Raw genomic sequence first — 23,576 nt, 5'->3', positions numbered from 1 at the left:
GGAAGAGGTAGGCTTGGCCAACTAATAATCCACATTGATTTGTTGCTAAAGTGTACGGAATAAATGACTCCAATCAGTAGATAAGAGTAGGGGTGGCATCAAGTCGAGTCGAGCTCGAGCTTGCATATGTTTGAGCTAGGCTCGATTTAAATATTTAGAACTTGATTTAAATACACACGCATCCCGAATGAATGTCTGATCATCGCCTGAGATGAAAAAACTATTTACCAAGAATGAATGAATTTTTCATCAATCTACAGGTGTATCTATGACAACGACAACTCAGGGTGCATATACCAATCATGCGGGGCCCACAAGCTATCCAACTGGCATGGTGTCTTGGTATCGAGTTAGTCCTAGGTCTTCTCTTTCCCACTCCAGTGGAGGAAGCTCACCTGTCCCTGGTGAAGAGTCCGACAGCTCCCCACCACATTGTCTCCTCCCAATCCGCGTTGATTCCACTTGTGTTCGATGGGTTCAATCTTCCCGATGAAAACCAGTAAAAATGGGGGTAGAGAACCGAATTCGTAGATCCTCTTCTCCTTCTGTACACACATCCAATCCTTGATCACTTTATCGAAGTTGCCCTGCCTCCATCTCCCCATTTCTATTACCATAACTCCGGTGTTGAAGTAGCAAGGGCTTATGTTATTGAAAACCTTGGACATGGAAGGATCAGACCAGAACACATCGTTGAAGTATGTGGTGAAATTGGCATTGCAGTACTTGGGTGCGGCGATGACGCGAGGACTAGGTTCATTGGTCGCCCACAGCTAGAGGATGTCGTCCACGACGATCAAATCTAAATCAAGGTAGATGACGCGGGTCACACAGGAAGGAAGAATGTTGGCTAGGTAAGTTCGACTGTAATTTAGTGGATTCTTGAGCGCGTCCATAATGGATGTCGAGATAAGCGACTAGACGAGACTAGGATCGAAGTAGTAGAGACTAAACTGAGAGAGGGGAAGGTGGATCGAAGGAATGTGATCCGATCTTTTCCAGAACCCACAGTTTTCCTTCTAGGATTGAAGTAGTAGAAACTGAAACTATTAGAGGGGAAGAAGGAAAACCGTGGGTTCTGGAAAAGATTGGATCACATTCCTTCGATCCACCTTCCCCTCTCTCAGTTTAGTCTCTACTACTTCGATCCCAGTCTCGTCTAGTCGCTTATCTTGACATCCATTAGGGACGCGCTCAAGAATCCACTAAATTACGGTCGAACTTACCTAGCCAACATTCTTCCTTCCTGTGTGACCCGCGTCATCTACCTCAATTCAGATTTGATCGTTGTGGACGATATCCTCCGGTTGTGGGCTACCAATGAACCTAGTCCTCGTGTCATCGCCGCACCCAAGTACTGTAATGCTAATTTCATCACATACTTCAACGATGTGTTCTGGTCTGATCCTTCCATGTCCAGGGTCTTCAATAACATAAGCCCTTGCTACTTCAACACCAGAGTTATGGTAATAGACATGGGGAGATGGAGGTAGGGCAACTTCGATAAAGTGATCAAGGATTGGATGTGTGTATAGAAGGAGAAGAGGATCTACGAATTCAGTTCTCTACCCCCATTTTTACTGGTCTTCATCGGGGAGATTGAACCCATCGAGCACAAGTGGAATCAACGCGGATTGGGAGGAGACAATGTGGTGGGGAGCTGTCGGAGTCTTCACCCGGGATAGGTGAGCTTCCTCCACTGGAGTGGGAAAGAGAAGCCCTAGGACCGACTCGATACCAAGACACCATGCCCGTTGGATAGCTTGTGGGCCCCGCATGATCGGTATACGCACCATGAGTCGTCGTCATCATAGATACACCTGTAGATTGATGAAAAATTCATTCATTCTTGGTAAATAGTTTGTTCATCTCAGGCGATGATCAGACATTCATTCGGGACGTGTGTATTTAAATCAAGTTCTAAATATTTTAATCAAGCCTAGCTCAAACATATGCAAGTTCGAACTCGGCTCGACTTGATGCCACCCCTACTCTTATCTACTCATTGGAGTCATTTATTCCGTACACTTTAGCAACAAATCAATGTGGATTATTAGTTGGCCAAGCCTACCTCTTCCCTCACACATACCCAGTTTTATGCAGGAATTATGTACATAGGTTATACCAAATTTTAAGTTGAAGTTATACCCAATTTTATGTAAAATATATGCATAATTTTATATATAGTTAATTTGACATATATTTTTTTGCAAAGTTTTAAATGTATGTTAGAGCTCGAACTCCGTTAAAATTATTGGACTCGAGCTCGATAACAATTTTAGGCTCGAGGCTAGGCTCTGTTCAAGCTCAAATTCAAAATATTTAAATCAAGCTCGGCTCGAGCATAAGTTGGTTCAAGCTCAGCTCGGCTCGATGCCACCCCTACAAATAATTAATAATTCTTTACAAAACTTTCCATAAAATCACACTAATACAAAAGAATACATCATATTAAACTTTTTATATATTAACACAAAAAAATACTTTCTTTAAGAAAAAAATTCCCTAAAAATTTACATTCACTTTCAACAATAGTTATTGAACACTGGGAAGCGTGTTGGCCTGACCACCAACCAAGATGTTTGGTTCCAAACGCATAAAAATTAAAACATAACCAATGTTTAGAAATGAGCGGACAATAAGGAGGTTGTAAAAGAATTGAAGAGAAGATGAAGCCTAATTAAGACGAATATAATGTTTGAAATATCTTTTACCAGTATTGGCATTGGTAAATCTCCTTTGTGACAAACTTCGGTTGCACAAAAATCATTGGTAAATCTCCTCTGTGACAAGCTTCGGTCGCACAAAAATCAGAGCCCATGGATGTCAAGATTCATCAACTAATAACTAAGGGGTGAAGCCACAAATTTTGGAATCAACAGGAAAGGGATCGGGGCAACCAGAACCTAGTCAGCATAAATACAGCAGCACCAATAATAACAACATCATTCACCACAAGATCTTGCAAAATGAGTCTTATTAACAAAAATGACGCTTAGAATAGTTTAAAAAAAAAGTAAAAACGCAACCAAATAAAAAAAGAAACACATTTTGCTTTCTATACATCTAAGATTACAAAGGCCATCAGTAACCTTTAAACAAGGGTTTGTTGAATCTTTCCAGATGCTAAGGTCTTTCAATAGTGACACTCCATCAGATATTACAGATTTGTTAAAACATGAGGATGATAGGTGAACCGGGACCACAAGTACGAAAACACAAACAGCAGTACCACAAAAGACATCAGATCTTAATAGTCAAAAGGCCATCCCGAGTAACTCATCTGGTTAAGATCTTCATGAGCTGGTGTTGCTGAACTGCTCCCCCCTGACTCGGTGTGATTAGAAGAATTCGAGTTCGAGGAACGGAAAGGCCATAGGAATGAGAATGGATTCCGGCGCCCTGAGTTCTCTTCATTGCCTTCCCTATCACTGCTGTTATTGGTCCCAACATTTCTGTTACTACTACTAGAACTTTGATGACCAGTTCTTGTCCGAGGTGTACTAGATCCCTGCGGAGGTAGCTCATGGCGACAAACAGGGCAAGAATTATGTTGAACCAACCACGGGACAATACATTCAGAGTGGTATATATGCTTACATGGCATCTCTCTGGCTTCAGTACCCAATTCAAACCTTTCCTTACAAACAGGGCAGTGGGAATCACCACGCAAGTGCCGCTGGGTTATTTTTACAGTGGGCATTGCATCTATAGACGATCTGGAAGCTGGAGGTGGACCTCTCCGATCATTTCTGGTAAGCTGTTCAATAAGCTCATCTAACCCTGGGCCGACAAAGTAATCGCTGATGTTTGCTCGCCTCAATCCAACTCCAGGACCCCCATTAAAGAGGACTTCAATTCCGCCACCTTCTGACATTCTAACTGGAATTTGACCCCGGAATATTAACCAAGGACCAGAACCAAAACCTAAGCCATGATCCTGGCTCAGACTAGGTCTTCCTCTAATATCAAGATCACGATTTCTTCCTGTCATTCGCTGCCTCATAAGAGCTGAGAAAGTTTCCATGATTCCAAACCTTGGTTCTCGATCTTCATCAAAGTCCAACCCAAAGAAATCGCGAGGGCCAGTGCTATCCATGTCACTTAGTTCTTGCACAAAGCCCCCATGACAGTAAGGGCAGACTGGGTCTCTAGCACGAAGACGAACAGTTCGCTGGCATCTGTAGCACCAGTGAGTACTCCCAGTACTTGACATTATTTCCTTTATTAAACAGTCCCCACCAAATCCTTTGGAAAAGAACTCAGACAACCCAATGTAAGGATGCAACCAAAGCCTCACTTTGCAACCTCTTATTCTCTTTGTTTTCAATCAGACTCTTGCTCAACAGCTAGCAGTAAGGAACATCAGAATAAATACAGAATCATAATATCATGGTATATTCACAAACAATTAAAAGCATGTCTCAAATTTCTGACAGAAATGACCCACAATGTACAAATCAAACATGCAAAGAAATTGAAATCCTGCAAAAAGAAGCATGCAAACTTTGGTCCGGGACAGAAAAAAATTGTCATCCGGGAAAGTTAGTTTATATCTGGGACCAAATCGATGTGCATAACCACATTTATAACATCGTTTGCCCACTCAAGAGACCAATGATAATCACAGCGGAAAGAGCAGAATTCATACAGAAATGACCACACCTTTAATCCTTCACCAGAATTTTTTTCATCAAGAGGAAAAAAACATTCTCTCTATATAAAATATGCTGGAAACAATTAGAAAAACGAACATTCAAGAAATAAATTGCCGAAAGAAAAATAGCGTCATATTAGAACAATCCATGCAACCAAAAATTACAGCTATATAAAGGGATAAACGGGACTATTAACACGAATTACTCAGAAACAGAGATCAGACAAAAATTATACAAGAAAAAGAGATTAGGGCTAAAAGAGAAAGAACAAAGTACAACATCGGAAACCAAAACATCTTCGATCTCTTCTTCGTCAAATTCATACAGACAGACAAAACAGAAAGCAACCAAAAAGCAAGAAAAGCACCAAATATAAAGAGTCAAGAGACGAATTCAAAAGTCAACAGAAAGATGAGACGTACTCCGTAGACGAGCAGAACTCCATGGAGCAGGGCAATAGCAAAGAAAGAAAGGGTTTCCACGAAGAGAGGCTCTTCGGAAACCCTATCTATCTAGGGTTGGACAAACGGAGAGGCGTTGAAGAAGACGGATGAGATGGGAGAAGAAAAAATGAAATAGAGATTAAACGAACCACAACGAAGAGCGCGTGTTTTTTTAATACGCCCGGTGCGCACGTCGCACCATTTCCACAATTTTCTTGTCGTTACGGATTACGTGCTGGCAAACGAGATGCGAGTACCGTCCACTCTACTGGTTTCTCTTAAGGACTGGGCCTCACTGTAATTAATAGACCTCATGAGGTGAATTTCTTTTAAGTACCACTTGTCTCAAACCGGTTTGGATTAAAAATGGGTTTTGGCTAGTTCGAGGGTTGGTTTCCGATGACAAGCAACCGCGAGTTAAATCGGATCACCGGGTTGGTTGGATTAGAACGAGTCCGACCCTCACTCGTCCAAAAAAAAAGAAACAAAATAAATAATTCCACTGAAATTAGGGGTGCCGCGAGTTAAATCGGATCACCGGGTTGGTTGGATTAGAACGAGTCCGACCCTCACTCGTCCAAAAAAAAAGAAACAAAATAAATAATTCCACTGAAATTAGGGGTGCGCGGTCCGCACCCAAGCGCAGGAAGACATCTTCCAGTGTAGCCCTACGCACATTCAGAAAGTGACAAGACAAAGCAACAATAATGGCGAGAAAGATAATACTGATTGTCGCCATCTCAGCCCTTTCTGAATTATTGACTCCACGCATATCTTTTAGCTAACGCCCACAACCTGTTTGTGCAAAGTCCTCTGAATCTTTCTCTTGCTCTCTCTGTCTCTCTCTCTTGCCATAGCCAGCCTCATTCAATTTAAACAAAACCTAATTATTGTACCAAAAGATTCTCATTGCCCAATTAGTTAAGTTTGGTGTCATTTAAGTACCACAAGTTACATTGTTTAATGCAAGAGGACAAACAGAAGTAACCACCCTTTTGTTTAAGGGAGATTATAAAAAACCTGTAATTTGTTAAACAAAGACTAGATTGATTAACAAAAGACTATTGTGATTAAGAACTAATTTATCCTACACTTAACACCTAGTATTTATTAATTCAGTTATTGCTGTAACAGTTTAAAGATTTAAAGAGAATTGAAGATGCTGCTGCTAAATTAGCTACTAAATATGGTTCAGTAATGTTAAACAGAGAGACAGTTTGATGTGCCAATGTTAGACTGAAAATGACAATAAATATGTTAAATATGTGTTGAGGGCTTGTAGCTCCTAAGTGGGTTAGTTGGAGATTATAATTTCTGACTGCCCTAACAAGGAATGAAAAGATTTAAAGTATAAAGACAGCATAAATGGGTTAATTAATTGTTTTGAAATGACAACAATTTTATGAATGCTTCAAGTTCTAATCACCAAATTAGGTCAAGAAGGAATAGGATTAATTCTAATGCCAAATAAAGAGGCAATCAAAGACAGTAATATGGAAGAGGGGCTCAGGCATTATTACTACAAGCATTTAGTTAAAGTAAACATTCTAAAAGGGAAAAGAGTGGGCAAGCATATGATGGCAAGAGAATAAAATCACTTCATCTTTCACTTTAGTGAAAGAAAGTCTCCTTTGCAGGCTTCTCCAGCTCTTTTGGAGCTTGACATGTTCACCTTAGTTGATGGCAAAATTCACTTCCTCCTCATGTCTTTGGATGCTCTCCTACTTACAGAAACAGCGTAAAACATTATGCCACATATTTTAAGACAGATAAACATGACCAAATTCCAAGCAGAATCCTTTTGAAAAATATGTTTTCTGTTTTTTTTTCCAAATCTGATGGTCACATCTTTCTGTATGCCACCCCTGATATTCTATATAGACATAATTTGAAAACTGTGGAGCTAATTTGGTCTGAGTTGTTCTCTGCATCATGATCCACCCACTTTTCTCTAGCTGTCCGCAGTGTCTTGACTCAATACCTTGTCCATCCCCATCTTCTTCTGTCCCCAAGTCCTCTGTTGCTTTCGTTTCGTTCACTTCTTCTCCCTCTTACAGGTTTTGGACCATCTTTAGGTAAAATGAGTGGTTTTTATTAGTTACACAGATCCAATGAAAACAATAAATTAGGAACCATTCATCACTTTCTCTTCAGCTATCAATAAACATATAAGCCACAACTCTATTAGAAGAAAATGGTGTTAAATACAATCCAGGATACACTAATTCCAAAATCAGCTCACACAAATCATTTACAACCTTTTATCATAGTGGAAAGGAACAAATTAGCCGTTGCTTGGACTGTCTTCTTGCTTGGACTGACAGTTGCAGCATGGGATCTGCGTTATATAATCTGTACATCTAACTTGAGAAACAAACGATTACAATTAAGGAACAACAGTCATTATGCCAAGGGTCGCCAGTCTTCAGATTAATCACAATGATAGAAATTACAGTAAGACTATCACTGAGCAATATGCTGTAAAAAGTTAGATCCACACAATTATTGAGTGGAGATGGAAGAGGAGATTCTAAACTATTAATATTTACTTGAGGCAGCCAATCAGGCAATTCTAAACAATTTTTTTATTTTGAAAACATATATAAATAATATATATGTTAAAGAGAAGATATGGAAGACTCTTACATGACTCTCTCACAGTAAAAAGTCTCACAGAACCAGAATTAAGGGGGGGGGGGGGGGGGGTTAGTCAACATGACTCAGGACATGATCTTCATGTGCATTACTCAATTCATGTCCTAAAGTCGTTAGGGAGCACCAAACTTCATATCATATACATGATCATCCATGAGTCAAGAGATCATGTCCCAAGAGTAAACGACAAAAAGTGTTTTTTGCCCGATTTTGAGAATCATGTACATGAAATGAACACAGGGCTCTCTTTGCCGCATACCCTCTTGCTCATTTCTGCCATTTCATTCCCACACCCCTCTCTCGTTCCCGCAGCCCCTCTGTCGTCTCCCTAAACCCCGAGCTCTCTGCTCCCTCTCTCGTCTCCACCGTCCCCCTCCGGTCTCCCTCTCTACGGCCTCTCCCTCTTGACCTCCGTTGTAGAGTACGGGAAACCGAGAGGCTCTGTGACAGAGGTCGAGAGGGAGGGAGGCCTTCCTCCCTCGACGATGACTTCTTTTCTCTCTCAGCGCTCCTCTCTTCTCCTCCCCCCGGTCGGCCATCCTCCCTCTCCTCTCCCTCTCGACCTCCGTGGCAGAGCACGGGAGGTCGAGCATCTGTTGCAGAGCTTCTTGGTGTACCGTCGGAGCGCCGCCTCTGTCGACGTTGCCCGCTGGCTTGCCGCTGAGGAAGACGACGATGGTTTAATTTTTCCTAAGTTATGAAAAATTAAACCATCGTCATAAAAATCATTAATTTATAAATTTTATGTATAAAATTATTATTTTTATTTAATTAATATATTTATTTTATAATTACTATATTACAATAGTGATTTAATAGTCGTAATTAAAATATTGTTAAAATAAATATTTTGATAAATTATTTTGGCATAATTATCCGATTGCTTTAGTTAATTAAACCAATGTTTTTAAATTTTGTGATAATATATTATTAATTAATAATACATAAAATATATTATGTACAAATATATAGTGTGTTAAAGTTATGATTAGATCGATTTTTTCTCTTAAATTATTTATTTTAGGTTAAAGTATATCATATGTTATTAATAAATTAATAACTCAACATATTACTGTCGTTTTTTTATTTATAACGTTATTATTTATTATTTTTAATTAATCATGTGCATATTTCATTGGCTCATGTAATTACCATATTAATGCACACTAAAATATCTAATTTAATTAATACATATATTAATATATTTAATTATACATTAAATAACTTATTCGTGTAGTAATAATGATTGTTTTACCTAATTTGGGGTTTAAGGATTATGTTGTAATTAAGTGTACTTTAAGGGTTTAGGGATTCTTTTGTTTTTCATGTTTTTCTCATGTTGGGGCACTAACACTGGAAACTATTTTTCAGTGCACATAAAGTCATCAACACTAACACCAAGTGCAAAGATGATCTTCATGTACATGATTGACATGATCTTCATGTTGGACATAAACTTGAACTTCAAAAATCCATTTGGGGGACTAACCCCCCTAATATGGTGAAATCTTACGGGAATCTCATAGAAGGAGATCTCATAGAAGAGTCTTAAAAGTATTTTAGTTATGTTAGTCTTTTATTCATGTTGAGTTGTTTAATTATGTTAGGATTTATCTTTAAGTGTTAGATTTTTGCAGTAATTGGGACAAGGGTACTTTAAGTGTAATTGGACTCTATTACTTTCCTTTATTATAAATATGGGCTCATGTACTCATATTACAACAAATACTGTAATTGGACTCTATTACTTTCCTCTATTATAAATATAGGCTCATGTACTCATATTACAACAAGTTAATGAAGTTTTTCTCTTTTCTAGAAATTCAACATGGTATCAGAGTAGGTTTTGTGAGTTGACTCGGTCAACCCAAAGAGATAATGTACTCCTTTTCTGATCTATCATCTCTAGTAGTTTAGGTTCGTATTTATCTTTTTTTCTCTTTTCAGTTCCAATACCAGTTGTCTTCTTGGCATTCAAAACTCTATACGGAGTTTTTCATATAAAAAAATATATATTGCCAGAAAGATATTCGAGTCTATTTTCCAATGCAAAACAAATTTTGGAAATCAGAGCTTTCTACAAAGAGAAATCAATATTTTAAGCAACAAATGTCATATTACAAGAGAAGTTTGAGCAGCAACAGAATGCTTCTACTTTCAAACCATCTTTTGCCATTAAGAACGAAACTTTACAAGGAGAATTATATATCCAAAGAAAGATTTGTAAATATATTTTCTTACCTATTCAACCAATTCTCAATCTAAGTTTTCTAGGAGATATCTATCTTGGAAGAGTCAATGGTCATGTTGGCCAAAAAAGAAAGAGTACTCAGTTCGGCTAAATTACAAATTCCCGAAATATATCAGTTTTTTTATATAAAAAAAGTATATTTTATGAAGATAAGTTATACTTTGATGAAATGTATTGAAATCTAGTTTCAGAAGGAGAACAATTTATGTTAATCTGATCTATACTTAAAGGAGATATTTGCATTGCAGTCGACAAGGGTCAAGATACATAATGAAGAAAATCAAGAGGTCATAAAAGATTCAACAACAAATATTTTTATCTCCATATAGATATCAAATTAAAGATATTTGAGTCTATTTTTTTGATCCACAAACCGTTTGTGATTCTAAGGTGTATTTTTGGATATATTGATATCAGAAGTATCAAAAGTTCAGTTTTACCGAAAATCTCTCTTTTTTCCTTATTTTCTCTCCTATAATCTCTCCAAGCATTGACGTGATTCCAGTTTTTTTTTCTCCTAAAATCAATTTTTTTTAGCCAAATTTGTCTTCTAATCAGAGATTTTTGGTCCAACTTAATCACTCCATCATATGCTCATTCAAGATATGCAATATCTTGCATCAATGTTATTTTCAAGTTTTGTATTTTTGTTACTTGGTTGTATATCTTCCAAATAGTTAACTCCAAAAAATTGTGATCACCCAAAAAAAAGTTATACTTGGTCAAGTTTATTAAGTTCTACCATTATACTATCCTAATTTCCAAAAAAAAAAAAAAAATCACTTTGGAAGTATGAGTGTTTAGGGTGCCCTACTGGTTAAAGTTATTTTCCATAAATATTTCTTCAATTTATTATGTTATGTTTTTATCACTTTGGGGCAATGCCTAGACCCACTACCTAAAAAGTATAAGAGTGTGCCCAACATCCAGCTTAAGTCAAATCTTTTATTCTTCACCCAATAGGTGATTTGTGTTTGAACTACCCTTAAAAAGTAAGTGCTCTCTTTTTTAAGCCCTGAAGTTGGGGTACTTTTCCGCCTTTAAAATTGAGTGGAATATGTTTCAGACTATGACCGTTTTGACTGGTGTATAGAACTTTGTCGTACGGCTAGGAGTGATTTTCTTCTCCCATATTGTGTTTTGTCCCAGCTAGGTCTCCATGTCCTTTTTATCCCTAGCTTGAAGGGGAAAAGTAGAAAAAGAAGTACATGAAAGAGGTATTTTGTTCTACATGTTGTGGTAATTTTTATGTGACCAAAATATTCAAGAAAGGGGAGCACAAAAGATAAAGTTTTTGCATCTATGAAGAATTTTTTGCAACAAAGAAAATTGAAGACTAAGAATCCTTTTCATTGCAAATTGAAGTTATAAACTCCAACTTGAGGGAGAGTGTTAAAGAGAAAATATGGAAGGTTCTTACATGACTCTCACAATAAGAAGTCTCACAAAGCCAGAATAAATATGGTAGAGTCATACAGAAGTCTCACAAAAGAGTCTCAATTTAAATGTGTTTTAGTTATGTTAGTCTTCTATTTATGTTGAGTTGTTTAATTATACTAGGATATATCTTCAAGCATTAAACTTTGGGTATAATTGGGACAAAGGTACTTTAATTGTAATTGGATTCTATTATTTTCCTCTACTATTAATAATGGTTCATATACTCATATTACAACAAGTAAATAAAGTTTTTCTTTTTTCCAGAAATATATATATATATATATATATATATATATATATATATTATTGAAGAGAAGATATGGGAGTCTTACATGACTTTTACAGAAAGAAATCTCATATGGCAGAATCTTACAAGAGTCTCATGGGAGGATGTCTCACAAAAGTGTTTTAATTATTTCAGTCTTCTATTTATGTTCAATTGTTTCATTATACTAGAACTTATCTTTAAATGTTAAACTTAAGGTGTAACTAGGATAAGGATAGTTTGATTGTAATCGGATTTTACTTGTTTCCTCTATTTAAATAAAAATTCATTATACTCAAATTACAACAAGTCAGTGAAGTATTTCACTTTTCTAAAAATTCAATATATATATATATAGACATACACACACACACACATCGAACGGCTTATCTAATACGAAAAACTATTTTGCGCGAAACATGCAAAACAGATCGAACGGCTGAGATAACTGTTGATCATAATCGAACAGCTAAGATAGCCGTTTCGCACCGAATGACTTTTCGTATTGGATCAACTCTCTCTCTCTCTCTCTCTCTCTCTCTCTCTCTCTCTCTCTCTCTCTCTTATATATATATATATATATATATATATACACACACATATACAATACCCCCCCACACACACACATACACTCACATATATATATATATATATATATATATATATAGGTGTACTAGATTGAAGAGCAACAATGCAAATTGCTGCACCTGGTTCGTGAGGGTTGGCTGCAGCCAATTGACATGCTTGAAGGCCTCAATGTCTCCATTCTCCAATTTGTGGATGACACCATGCTTAATCCTCAAAGCTTGCCTTATCATTTATGAAGCCATTTCAGGGCAAAAAAATTAATTGAAGCAAACTGCAGTCTACAACATCCATGTCTAGCAAGAAACTCTTTGTGAGATCAGTCGTATCCTTGGGTGTCAGACCTCTCAACTCCCTTCCTACAATCTCCGCCTTCCCCACTCTCCAATCAAGCACTGCAAGGCCCTATGGGATCCAATATTAGAACAGTTTGACAAGAGGCTGTCTACTTTGAAGGAGAAGCTGTTGTCTAAGGTGACAAGGCTCACACTTGTCAAGGCAATAATGACTGGCCTACCCATCTATTTTGTTTCCCTCCTCAAGGGCCCAAATAGTGTCATCTACAAAATTGAAACCCTAGAAGGATGATCTCTTAGGAGAGAATCTTCAAATAGCTCCAACTATCACCTTGTCAGGAGAAAGGAAGTATAACTCCCAAACTCAATTGTGGCCTAGGCATTAGAAGAGTGAAGCATATGAGCGAAGCCCTTTTGGCAAAATAGCTCTGGAAGTTTAGCACAAATAAAGGTGCACTATGGAGGAGAATCATTGCAGAAAGTTACAAATACAAAGTCAGCAGCTGGTTCTCTTTCCAAATGGAGGCTCACAGATGCTCAGCCTGTCTGAAGCCTACAAAAGCAGAATAAGGTTCAGAGTGAAGTCAGGTACTTCAGTGCACTTTTGGAGGGATTGTTGGCATGGGCATGCCCCTCTTTGCTCCTCCTAACCCGAGCTTTATTCCCTGGCCTGTGACAAACACACTTCAGTGGCTAGAACCAGTACTGGCTGGAATCTTGGCCTTCAGGCAGCCCCTTTCAGATAATGAGGCAACAATGGCTAACTCCCTGCTTAGTGCCCTTGAGAACCTTCACACCAGAGGCTAGGGGGAATGGCTTAATCGCTTGGAAGAAATCTCCCAGTGACGATTTATCAGTAGGCTCTTTCTACAAGTCTCAGCACCCTGTCCCTGAAGTCCATGAGGCAGCTGCATTAGTCTGGAAACTCAAAAGAACACAGAAAACCATATTTTTCTGCTGGTGTGCAGCCAAAGAAAAGATCGTCACATATGATAACCTGCACAAGAGTGGAGCATTGATTATCAACTTGCTTTCCAGGCTCTGTGGCAGTAAGGAGGAAACAATTGATCACCTCCTCCTGCACAGTCCCTTCACATCCCAAGCATGGTCTCTTATGCTCTAGCTGTTCAAATTAAATCCTTGCCTCCCTGCATAATTTCTGGAGCTCATCTCCCACTGCAGCTCACTGTCCCTCCCTCACCTGGGCTAATTAAAGCGGAAGACCTGCCTAGCCATGCTTCCATGGTGTATTAGGAATGAGAAGTACAAAAGAGTCTTTTGGGGCCCCTCTAAGACCACTAATCAGGTTTTTGACTCAGCCATTAGGGTCTCGGTGGCTTGGTTAGGCACCTGTAAGGAGTTCATGCAATTCAGCAGCTCCTGTATTCAGGAGAATTGAGCAGATGCTGCACAATTAGCCAGGTCTCAGCAGGCTTTGGATGCACCATAAAAAAATGGGAATGTAAAGTTCTGGTCAAATATATGGGCCCCTTTGCCATCTCAGATGCATTTGCTGCAGAAGTGTTTTTCATTCTCCATGACCTGCATATTGCTGAAGGCCTCTGCCACTCCCCCTCATTGTTAAGGAATACTCCACGGCAGTGATTAACTGGTTTGCAAATAAAGCCAAGCCCTTGTGGAGAATGCTCCCACAGTTGAAAGAAATTCTCGATATTGGCCAGCAGCTCTGCACCACCTACGCTCACATTCTTTAATTTGATAATGGCGAAGTAGACAGGCTGGCGAACAAGGGGAAGGGGTTGCATGAAGAGAAGATCTTGTGGCTTGATACTGAAGGATAATCCTACTGGATGCTGGGGATGGGGTTGCATAAAGATCTTGGCCTGTTGGCCATCCAATGTTTATTTTTTGTCGCCTGGTGATGTCTTTTTTTATTTTTCTCGTTGTTTTCTTAATTTTCTGTTGTTTGCAGCTGATTGGCGCTCCCCGGCTGTGGAGAGCTGCATTTGTACATCCTCAAGCCTCTTGATATCAATCTCATTATTATATATATAAATAACGTGTACAGTCACTGCTAAAAAAAGCTTTAGAGAAGTCTTAAATCATCAAAATCATGAATTAACGTTCTTGAATATCTTTAGTGCTGTACTTCTGCAAAGCAAAAAAATATTAAGAGTGCCTTCAAAAGATCTAGGGACAGGCGGACAGTTATAAAAGAGCAAAGCAATTGACCAGGTAGACTGCTGGAAGTTCCCATTCAGAAAATTAAATTACCTGATGCAGGCATATAGTCAATTGATCAAGGATGGTCAAGATTTTGAGGGTTGCTGATCTCCAGGTTACTTTCTTTATCAGGAAAAGCATATGAATAGGGTAATTCATGATATAGGCAGAGCCAAATGAGGGTTTAGAAACCAACACATAATTTTCAGTATGAGTGAATCCTGCTTGGGTGCATCATAAACCTGACAGTAAGACTTCCACAAACTAATGCAATTGATCAGTCATCAAAACATGAGATAGAGCAGAGAATTAGGGATCCTCTTTAAGCAATTCTCTATAGGCACTTTTTATTCATGAAACACACAACCCATTTGTTGACATCTTTTGAGACTAAACTAATGCAATCAAATCTTTTGACACTTTATTCCAAGTTGGCTCAGAAATCAAAATGAGACCCTTTTCAAAGGTCAAATTGGCAGACCTTGCTTCAAGGCTAAAAATTTTTAACAAGCATTTATTTTAAAAAATAAGTCAACACTAAGGCCTGAACTGCATTGCAATGGCCTAATCAGTACTGATCTACAGTTTATTTTCAGAAGAAAAAAAAATGTACTGATCTACAGCCAAATTCACTTTAACTATTGAAGCAGTTCATAGCCAAGCATTTGATTTGATCATACATGAAACCTTCATGCAGTCATAGGAAATAAAGAGAAGCAGCATCAAAATGTATAAAAGACAACAAATCTTTATTGTACAATACAATGCTTGCACTTTCTGTGTACGACGTTCTTACTATAAACAATGCCATTTCAAACAAAAAAGCATTCTGGCTATTCTCCATTTCCAACCGGAAGAGGAAAACATTCTGACACTTCCCCATGGATTTAAATAGGATTGGGAAATTATTTTGACACTTTCCCAAGATTTAAATAGGATTATCAACACTTCATTACACTCAAATTAGCAAGGGTATCATGACAAAGAAAGAGAATAGCAAGACAAGAACTGAAAGCACATAATATATTATCTAGACTTGGTAGAACAGCTAAGGACTAGATCAAAACACTGAAAACGAACAAGATATGCTTGCAATCTAAGTATGCAATTGTCTTTAGCTCTTTTTAGTCAACATCACTACATACCTTACGGTGAACAAGCTGATCAATGCTTTTGGTTTCTCTGTCAAAGAAAGTTGGAGAACCTATAGTTCATACTTGAACACTGCTCCAGACAGGATCAAATAAATATTATTTTTTTAATGTGGAAATGAGAGATTTTATTGAGGCAAGGAGGATAAAATTAAATATATAGGAGCTAGGTCTTTAAAGATTCTGTTAACAGCCTTTCTCCATCATCGACAGATAAACGATAGAAGAGAGAAATGGTCTTTGCCAGCAATTCCTGACAAGTTCAATCTTATCCAGCATGCTATCTTCAGGAGTTTATGCCTTGGTTGTGGATTCCATCAACAAGCTTCAGCAGTGAAAATCATCATAACTTAGAAGTCATAATAGTTAGTAACAGTTATGATGGCATCTCCAAGAGCTACACAGGGAGATTCATTTCATGTGCTTCTTATGAGAAACTCAGCTTCTTTTTGGGACAGTTGTGCAATATGCAAGAGCCCCCCACACAACCACATATTTTTCCAAGAGCCAGCAAAGAAACAAACTTGCTTTTTAAAATCAGGAACAAGGAGATGTACATTTTTTGTAGTAAGACCGAAGGAGAAATACATTTTTTGCACTAAGACCGAGAGAGAAAGAGAGAGACTGTACTGCAAAGAAAAGGCAAAGAAAAAAGAAATAAAAAGAGTATAAGGTTACACATCCATTGATGGACTGAATGGAGACATAACTCTATCATAAAAGGGAATGAAAAAAAAAGGAGAAAAAATAAATATAACATACTACATCCTGCCTAGTTCTCCTTCAGTTCTACCTCCCAGAGCACCAAGCTTGGCCTGCTGATACACCTTCTTTAAACCCTGAACTTCATGCAAGTACTTGGTCATAAATTTGTCCATGAAAATCTTCTCTGAAAGAAAAAAAACCCAGACAAAAGTTTCAGATGTCACCAGCTTCTTCAATTTCAGTACTTCTATAACAGCAAATCTTGGAAGTATCCTTTCTTCAAAGCTGTACTTCAAAAGCAATGGGTATGACAATAAAATAGTTGGCTCCAATTTCATTGTGTTTACACAAAAATCCATCACTTTACGGATCTTCACCTCGGAGCACATAAATATATGAGGTGCTTTCCTAAAAGCTATCATGACTTCTTCCTCAGACAACCCCAAACTCTTCATTATCTTGATCTTTTTATGCCAAATCTGATTACTCAATGAAGACTTTGCAATAATAGCAGAAACAAACATAGAAGAATTGGGTCGCAATCCTAATTCTTTTGCCCATTGGACAAATTCAGCAAACTTTTCCTGTTTTTGTGTCATCACCCGCGGATAGCATACAATCATTTTTGAAAGAGCTGGACTGGGTACGCCTTCATCTACTAAAATTGCAACATTAGGGATTATGGTTTTCTTAATATCACCAGACAACAACCACCGCGAGCGCTTAAGTGCTTTCATAATGTGATCGTTGGTATGAAGAAGTTTTTTTAGGACAGAGAAGGTCGGTTTTAAATAATTGTCCAGACTTCTCTCCAAAATGGTTGGATTTAAAACAAAAAGACTCGCTATATCCGAACTTGAGAAGCCCATGTCAAGAAAAGATTGAATCTTCGGTTGGAGGTTGCTGTCAATTTTAATACGGAAAGCAGCGGGTACACGGGTGATGAAATCTTCCACATGAGCTTCAGAGAAACCATGTGATTTGAGGAGAGCAAGTACAGAATGTAACTTTCTTAATTTTTTTTGCTCAAGTTGAAGTTTTTTCGACGCGGAGACATCAGTTTTTCTGTTCTCAAGTTCAGGAGTGAACTTCTCAGAGACAGCAACAGCTGTTTTCAAAGAGAGCCCACATGTGTTCATGAGAAATTGAACAGTTTCAGAAGGTGGCGACTTCGAAGGGGAAGTTTTCAAGAATCTGAGAGACTGATATTGCAAAACATAGAAGCCCAATAGGCTCCTCACAAAAAAATGTGACATCTCATGCGAGGGAGCAGAGAGAGGCAGAATCTGTAAACGGGATTCGGATGGAGAAAAGAATTACCTTTACATTCTCATTCCTACCCGGCAGAAGGCGCCTTGCATGACAAGAGCAAACGAATCTCGTAAGCGTTTTCTACCAGCGCTGTCTAGGGATTTTCCGCGAGGTATTTAGGGCTCCGACTCCGTGACATATCATGACGGACGGCATGGCTCCGACTCATTAATAAAAGCTGATTGACTGAATTTCAGAATTGTATTTAATAAAAAAATATTGAAATCTTGATTTGATAAAATAATTTTAATCTCTTCTTTAAAATAGTTTTTTTCCCATTTTTTGCATTATCAATATTTTTTTTTCCACATGGGCATTTTATTCTTATTTTCTATAATTCTTACATTATATAAACATAATTAATCAAAAATAAAATTTTATTGCATACTGATCCTAACGCTCAAATATTAATCTTGATCTATGTTTGTCATTATATTATGATAATATTATCTTCTATATTAATTTAATAACAATTATTTAAAATCCCGTTATCGTATTTGCTACTCGTATATAATGAAGCGGTAGTTCGTATCATACATAAACACTGCAAACTTCTGTCCTCGAGTGTTTCGGAGAACGCTTCGGTAGAGAAGATTGATAATTGGGTTTCGTACTTTCTTTGATCTATTTTTAGCGAGTCATTGGCTTATTGCAGAGGTGAATTATGAGTAGAGACGGCTTCCGAAGAGCGGGAAAACCTCAAATCTCTTCTGATTCCTCATTGAATTCGAGGCAGAATAGATCGGTTTTTTCTTTGAGGCCTCATAAAGCTCAACAATCTTCCAACCATACCCGTTCAGTCAAAGAACAGAGAACTGAAGATGGCGGAGAATCTCAGAACTTTCCCTCCGTAATCGGCACTTGCCCTGATATGTGCCCCGGTATGGAGTGAATCTGTCTTTTTCGGGTGATTTAAACTTGGAACTTGATATGGATGAATTCTCAGAATCAGTTGCTATAGTTTTAAGTGCAAAAAGATATATAATAGTCGCGACGTTTTCACGGATTAAAGCTTCACTTACTACGTGTGCGGTTCCTGTGATGATTACTGACGCACGGTTCGTGACTGCAATCATATTGATGAACTCTTTACTCTTGTGGTTGTTTTACAATAGCCAAGGAACGAGCCCAACGCGAGCAACTCAGAGATTTATCTATTTTTGAGAGGTTAAACGGTGATCCTCGGAAAACATCTCCAAGTCTCGCGGTCAAAAAGGTACGTTCATCTTTAGGTCTTTCCTGAAAGACTGTCTTCCGCCTAGTGTAATATTGTGATTAACGATCCTTAGGATAATGTTAAATTTTTAAAAAGAATAAGAACAAGAACACTAGCGAGATATGTAACTAAAAAGAAGCATGCCACTATTACCGTTGAATTAATTGCAATTTTTTTAATGTAGAGTCTCTTTGCATACTAATAAAATTTAATTCCGTTTTTTCCCTTGTTTTGTAAGATCCAAAACAAATACTTTTGCTTTTTAAAAATAAAATTATCACTATTCAAACAAAACATATAGAAGCAATCTCAACGGTTATGGATGGAAAAGGTGGACACAAGTCTATAAGAACGCTAACCTAACAATAGAGATAGCAAATGAGTGAGCAAATTGACAGAGGATACTTGGAGCTGATTCAATGTAAGTTGAGTCAAGACTCTAATTACAGTGATTATTTTGATTTCAATTTCAACTTGTGCAATGTCATATGCTTTGAAACATGTTCTTGTGGCACATGAGTTATTGATCATCATGACCCTTCAAATGGTTATTAAAAATGTTCTTTCAGTTGTATATCGAAAACATGTCTAGGTCCCTCATATGATACTTGCTATTCTCACTTTTGAATGAAAACCATTTTAGAGTAGATTGACTCTTCACTTAATTATTTCTATTTCATTGTAGGTACATTTGTACTCATCTTTTACACCCAATCATATTATAGTGAACTATTTAACAGTGATGCAGAACGTAGTTCATTGATCAACCTCTTAACAGTTTTGCAGAACCATCTCCTCTCAAAACATCCAGCCATCCGATATCCGGCCTCTTCATGTTTTGCAAGATACATTGAAGTATCTAATGAACATACTGCATTCTTCAGAATATTCATATGAAGTTGTTCATGACTTTGTCTTTGATAGAACAAGATCAATACGGCAGGATCTCAGCATGCAAAACATCAATAACGATCAAGCAATACATATGTACGAGGAAATGGTAAGACTTTGGGACTATGTATTATCTATTTTCTCCTCTTGTAATTTTTTTTTTTTTTTTTTTTTTTTTTTTTTTGAGCTATGACCACATTCAAATCCTCCTGAACCTGGCTCCTGATTCAAGCTTTAATGGTGACTCAAGTGTCCATCTATGTCATCAATCTGAGAGAAAAAAGTAGGATGAAGAGAGAGAAAAGAAAAGAAAGTATGGATTTTTTTTCTAGCTTTGCAATATATAATTTAAACATCATTAATGCAATTAAATTGTGAACTTCAGCAATCCTCAGTGAATTATATGTTTCTCCAATTTTCCATGCCCGGGGTCAATCATTCTCTTGACTATAGTCATCGTGATCTTTTCCTTGTTTACCATTACATTCTCATCCTCCCACCAAAAATTGTTTTGAGCTGATTAATCAATAGACACACTCTTGCAGGTCAAATTTTATGTTATATCTCACAACAAGCTTGCTAAGCACGGCAAAAGCTCCAATCTCATGTCTTTGCATTATCTTAACAAAGAGCAGCTCGTGAAATCTCTCGTGTCACTTTATGATTTATATCGTATGGATGAGATGTCCACCTCCATCAGGAGGAAGGCAGCTGAATTTTATTCATTATACATTCTCTTACATCTTGGTTCTAACTCTCAATCAATGGTTAGTTGTTTGCTTTCTTACTCTGTTGCTTGTCTCTTTTTTTTGCTCATTTAGTGAAACTCAACCTAATACAAGTCCTACTGTTTTCTCAGGGAGAATCACTATCAATATGGTTACGGCATTTGCCATCACCTGTTCTTAAGTCCAAGGAGATGTCCTTTGCTCGGAGTATTCTGAGGTGAATATCCATATGTTTAGATCTCAAGTCACTCAATGTGTTCTACATCTCATTGGTAATTATCCAATGTGTTTAGATCTCATATGGTGTTCGCTCTGAAGCCACCAAGGTCAATTATGATATCAGCATGTTAAAACTTAGACCTGTTGTGCATGGTGATATGGGAAATAGTAAGGATGAGCAGGTCCAAGAGTATTAAGCTTATTTTTGGCTCATATAAGTTTCTGGATGCTCTCTTATCCTGTTGGATTACTGGGTTCAACCTGAAATCGGGCTTGTGATTAGGAATGTAGAGGTCTTCCTTGAACTGAGAATAGGACTCAATCTAAATTACCTTCTTTTGTATTAACAGATATGTGCAAATTGGCAATTATTTGCGGTTCTTCAGAACCATTGCAGCTGAAGCATCTGATCTACAATTCTACCTCCTAGAACCTTTCATCAATGAGGTGGTGAATTTCTTCACTTTACAATTTTCTTTCTCCTTTTGTTTTATTTTAACGCTTTTATGGGATATGTTCTTGACGTGATTTTGATCCTTCTTCATAATCTGATACAACCACAAATAATGGAACTATCATGAAACCCCTTGACAGGATTATTCATGCAATGTAGATAGCGTTCATTCTCAGGCTCAATGGCAGTGTGCAACCAGTCCTCTTTTTGCTGCTGTATATGTCAGATATATGCAGATGAAATGGGTCAAATGATTATTTCATCTTTCTCTTTGAACTTTTAGGAATTCATAAAGGTTGTGGAGGGAATTCCATGGAAACCAATCAAATCCACTACTCTCTCTCTCTCTCTCTTTGTAAACCTTTTCCCTTTAGTCATTTGCGAAACTCATGTCACTCGCTTTTGTAGGAGCCTGGGAGAATTGCTCTGTTTTTTACCCATTCCTTTTTATTTTGGATAATAATCATGACTGATGCTTCACCCAGCTATGTCAGTGTAGACCACGTCAATCCTCTTGTATTCTGCTCTATATTTGCAAACCATGCAAGATATACATCTGCAAATCTTTCCTCGTTCCCTCTTTCCAAGCCAATTTTCATGCATCTGGTTCATTTTGGTCATCCCTCAGCAAACATTGACAAAATCCTTCTAGTTGAACATCAATAGTTCAGTTGCGTGACCTCTGGTTTCTTCTTGGTTTTTATGTATTTTGTATTTTTCAAAAAGAAACTTGAGTGATTCATGTGCTTTCATATTAAAGAAAAACATCCGTTTTGATCCTTTCCATCTAGTTGATGTTGGCATTTACATGTTTTTATATTTTCCTGTTGTTTCCCCCAAAAAAATTGTGCTCAATGTCACATATTTGTAAGCTTTTGCAGGTACGGGCACAGGCAATTTCTTTTATCAATCATGGTGGCTACAAACTTTATCCATATCCACTGGCAGACCTATCTGAAATCCTCATGATGCAAGTATGATTTTGTATTTGACAAGATTTCTTTGCTTATTTGACAACAATAATGGACTTGATGTGCACATTTGTTCATTATATCTGCCTTATTAAGTTAAATATACTCTTAGAGATTGTTTCTAAGGTGGAAATCTACTTTTTGGAGCTTTTAGGAATCAGAGTTGGAGTCATTATGTGTTGCCTGTGCACTTGAGACTTGGACTGATGAAACAGGAGTGCAGTTCTTGCCCACTAAGCAGACCAGCTTCTGTCTGCCAAAGGAAGGGTTCCAACAGTACAGTTTCTCAGGTTTGGCACCGAAGGTATGCATCCTTCCTCTACATGGTAGATTTATCTCCAGTAGAGTAAAGGCTTCGTTATTACAAATCACTTTTATTGGTCACACGAAATTCAATACCTCAAATGGCATTTCGTGATAGCAGTTATCAGACTACAATTTCAGATACCAATAACCTCAAACCAGACTTATAAATTCCACTATTTCGTGAATTTTAGAGAAATCTCCTCTACCATACCGTTGAAAAACTTTCTCTGGATTCTACTTATATTTCCTTTTTTCCCTAATCCAACTCAGTTGAGCTTTATACCTCAAACATTTATGTTTTTCTGCCTACTGGATTCTCATTTATAGGCCAGCAAGAGTTGGAAGCCAAGAGATGATGTTATGTCAATGGCTAAAGTAGCAGTGTAACTAGAGTGTAAAGAGAGTATTCATCCGGTCTCTCCACCAAACTCTGGAATTGTTCAGGAGCAGAAGCTTTTCTCCGTAGACAAAACAAAGATAGGTGTTTATTAACTGGATGAGCTTTTTGTATCAGTTGTATATGAGTGTCTGAATCTGGATGATTTAAGCATCATTTCCAGTAGTCTTTTAGAGTACATAGTACACCTAATATCTTGTTTGCATTTTGTAAGTTTCTTACTCTTTGTCGGCCTATGTATTCTGGAATTATTTTGCTGATTACAAAAGAGAAGCCTCCAGTCTCCGACAGAAAAAAAAGTAAAACACCTCAGAATGATTCAAAGGAAACTTGCTTATTCAAATGCGACCAGATGATCAAAATTTATATGCAACTCGATCCGCTTCAGATTTCGTAAATCATAAGCGCTTCAAACTCTCCAATAAGCGAATACGTCAAAGCGTTTAAGCC

The 23,576-nt window shown here is 37.6% G+C and overlaps 3 protein-coding genes and 2 pseudogenes across 3 annotated transcripts; 2 read left to right on the top strand and 3 right to left on the bottom strand.

The window, feature by feature from the left end:
- Positions 1-266: 266 nt before the first annotated feature.
- On the bottom strand, positions 267-1,015 carry LOC137958615 (probable galacturonosyltransferase-like 7; annotated as a pseudogene).
- Positions 1,016-1,068: 53 nt separating this feature from the next.
- Positions 1,069-1,814, top strand: LOC137958614 (probable galacturonosyltransferase-like 7; annotated as a pseudogene).
- Positions 1,815-2,948: 1,134 nt separating this feature from the next.
- On the bottom strand, positions 2,949-5,241 carry LOC137960304 (probable E3 ubiquitin-protein ligase RHC1A). Its single transcript, XM_068807887.1, has 2 exons — positions 5,081-5,241; positions 2,949-4,349 (listed from the first exon to the last, which is right to left on the bottom strand). The coding sequence occupies exon 2, from the start codon at positions 4,214-4,216 to the stop codon at positions 3,251-3,253; it is 966 nt and encodes a 321-aa protein (XP_068663988.1). The 5' UTR covers positions 4,217-4,349; positions 5,081-5,241; the 3' UTR covers positions 2,949-3,250.
- Positions 5,242-16,443: 11,202 nt separating this feature from the next.
- Positions 16,444-17,941, bottom strand: LOC137958910 (transcription termination factor MTERF9, chloroplastic-like). Its single transcript, XM_068806117.1, has one exon. It carries the CDS (start codon positions 17,887-17,889, stop codon positions 16,690-16,692), a length of 1,200 nt encoding a protein of 399 aa, XP_068662218.1. The 5' UTR covers positions 17,890-17,941; the 3' UTR covers positions 16,444-16,689.
- A 40-nt stretch (positions 17,942-17,981) lies between these two features.
- Positions 17,982-23,409, top strand: LOC137958909 (SAC3 family protein C). Its single transcript, XM_068806115.1, has 10 exons — positions 17,982-18,014; positions 18,600-18,825; positions 19,060-19,160; positions 19,939-20,160; positions 20,597-20,818; positions 20,911-20,996; positions 21,349-21,445; positions 22,334-22,426; positions 22,578-22,727; positions 23,057-23,409. The coding sequence occupies exons 2-10, from the start codon at positions 18,609-18,611 to the stop codon at positions 23,114-23,116; spliced, it is 1,248 nt and encodes a 415-aa protein (XP_068662216.1). The 5' UTR covers positions 17,982-18,014; positions 18,600-18,608; the 3' UTR covers positions 23,117-23,409.
- Positions 23,410-23,576: the final 167 nt, after the last annotated feature.

This window comes from Aristolochia californica, unplaced genomic scaffold (genome assembly GCF_029961685.1).
Source record: "Aristolochia californica isolate CCGP_79_NKW_82.1479 unplaced genomic scaffold, dmAriCali1.0.hap1 SCAF_3, whole genome shotgun sequence".
Taxonomy (NCBI): domain Eukaryota; kingdom Viridiplantae; phylum Streptophyta; class Magnoliopsida; order Piperales; family Aristolochiaceae; genus Aristolochia; species Aristolochia californica.
The sequence above is the reverse complement of the archived record's forward strand: the minus strand, read 5'-3'. Positions and strand labels throughout refer to the sequence as shown.

What these genes read in the sequence shown, in the direction of transcription:
- LOC137960304 (XM_068807887.1), bottom strand. Translation starts at nt 4,216, where the DNA reads ATGTCAAGTACTGGGAGTACTCACTGGTGCTACAGATGCCAGCGAACT.
- LOC137958910 (XM_068806117.1), bottom strand. Translation starts at nt 17,889, where the DNA reads ATGTCACATTTTTTTGTGAGGAGCCTATTGGGCTTCTATGTTTTGCAA.
- LOC137958909 (XM_068806115.1), top strand. Translation starts at nt 18,609, where the DNA reads ATGAGTAGAGACGGCTTCCGAAGAGCGGGAAAACCTCAAATCTCTTCT. An exon ending in CAAGTCTCGCGGTCAAAAAG is followed by an intron (nt 19,161 to 19,938) that starts GTACGTTCATCT and finishes ACCTCTTAACAG; the next exon opens with TTTTGCAGAACCATCTCCTC. An exon ending in TAGAACCTTTCATCAATGAG is followed by an intron (nt 21,446 to 22,333) that starts GTGGTGAATTTC and finishes AAGCTTTTGCAG; the next exon opens with GTACGGGCACAGGCAATTTC.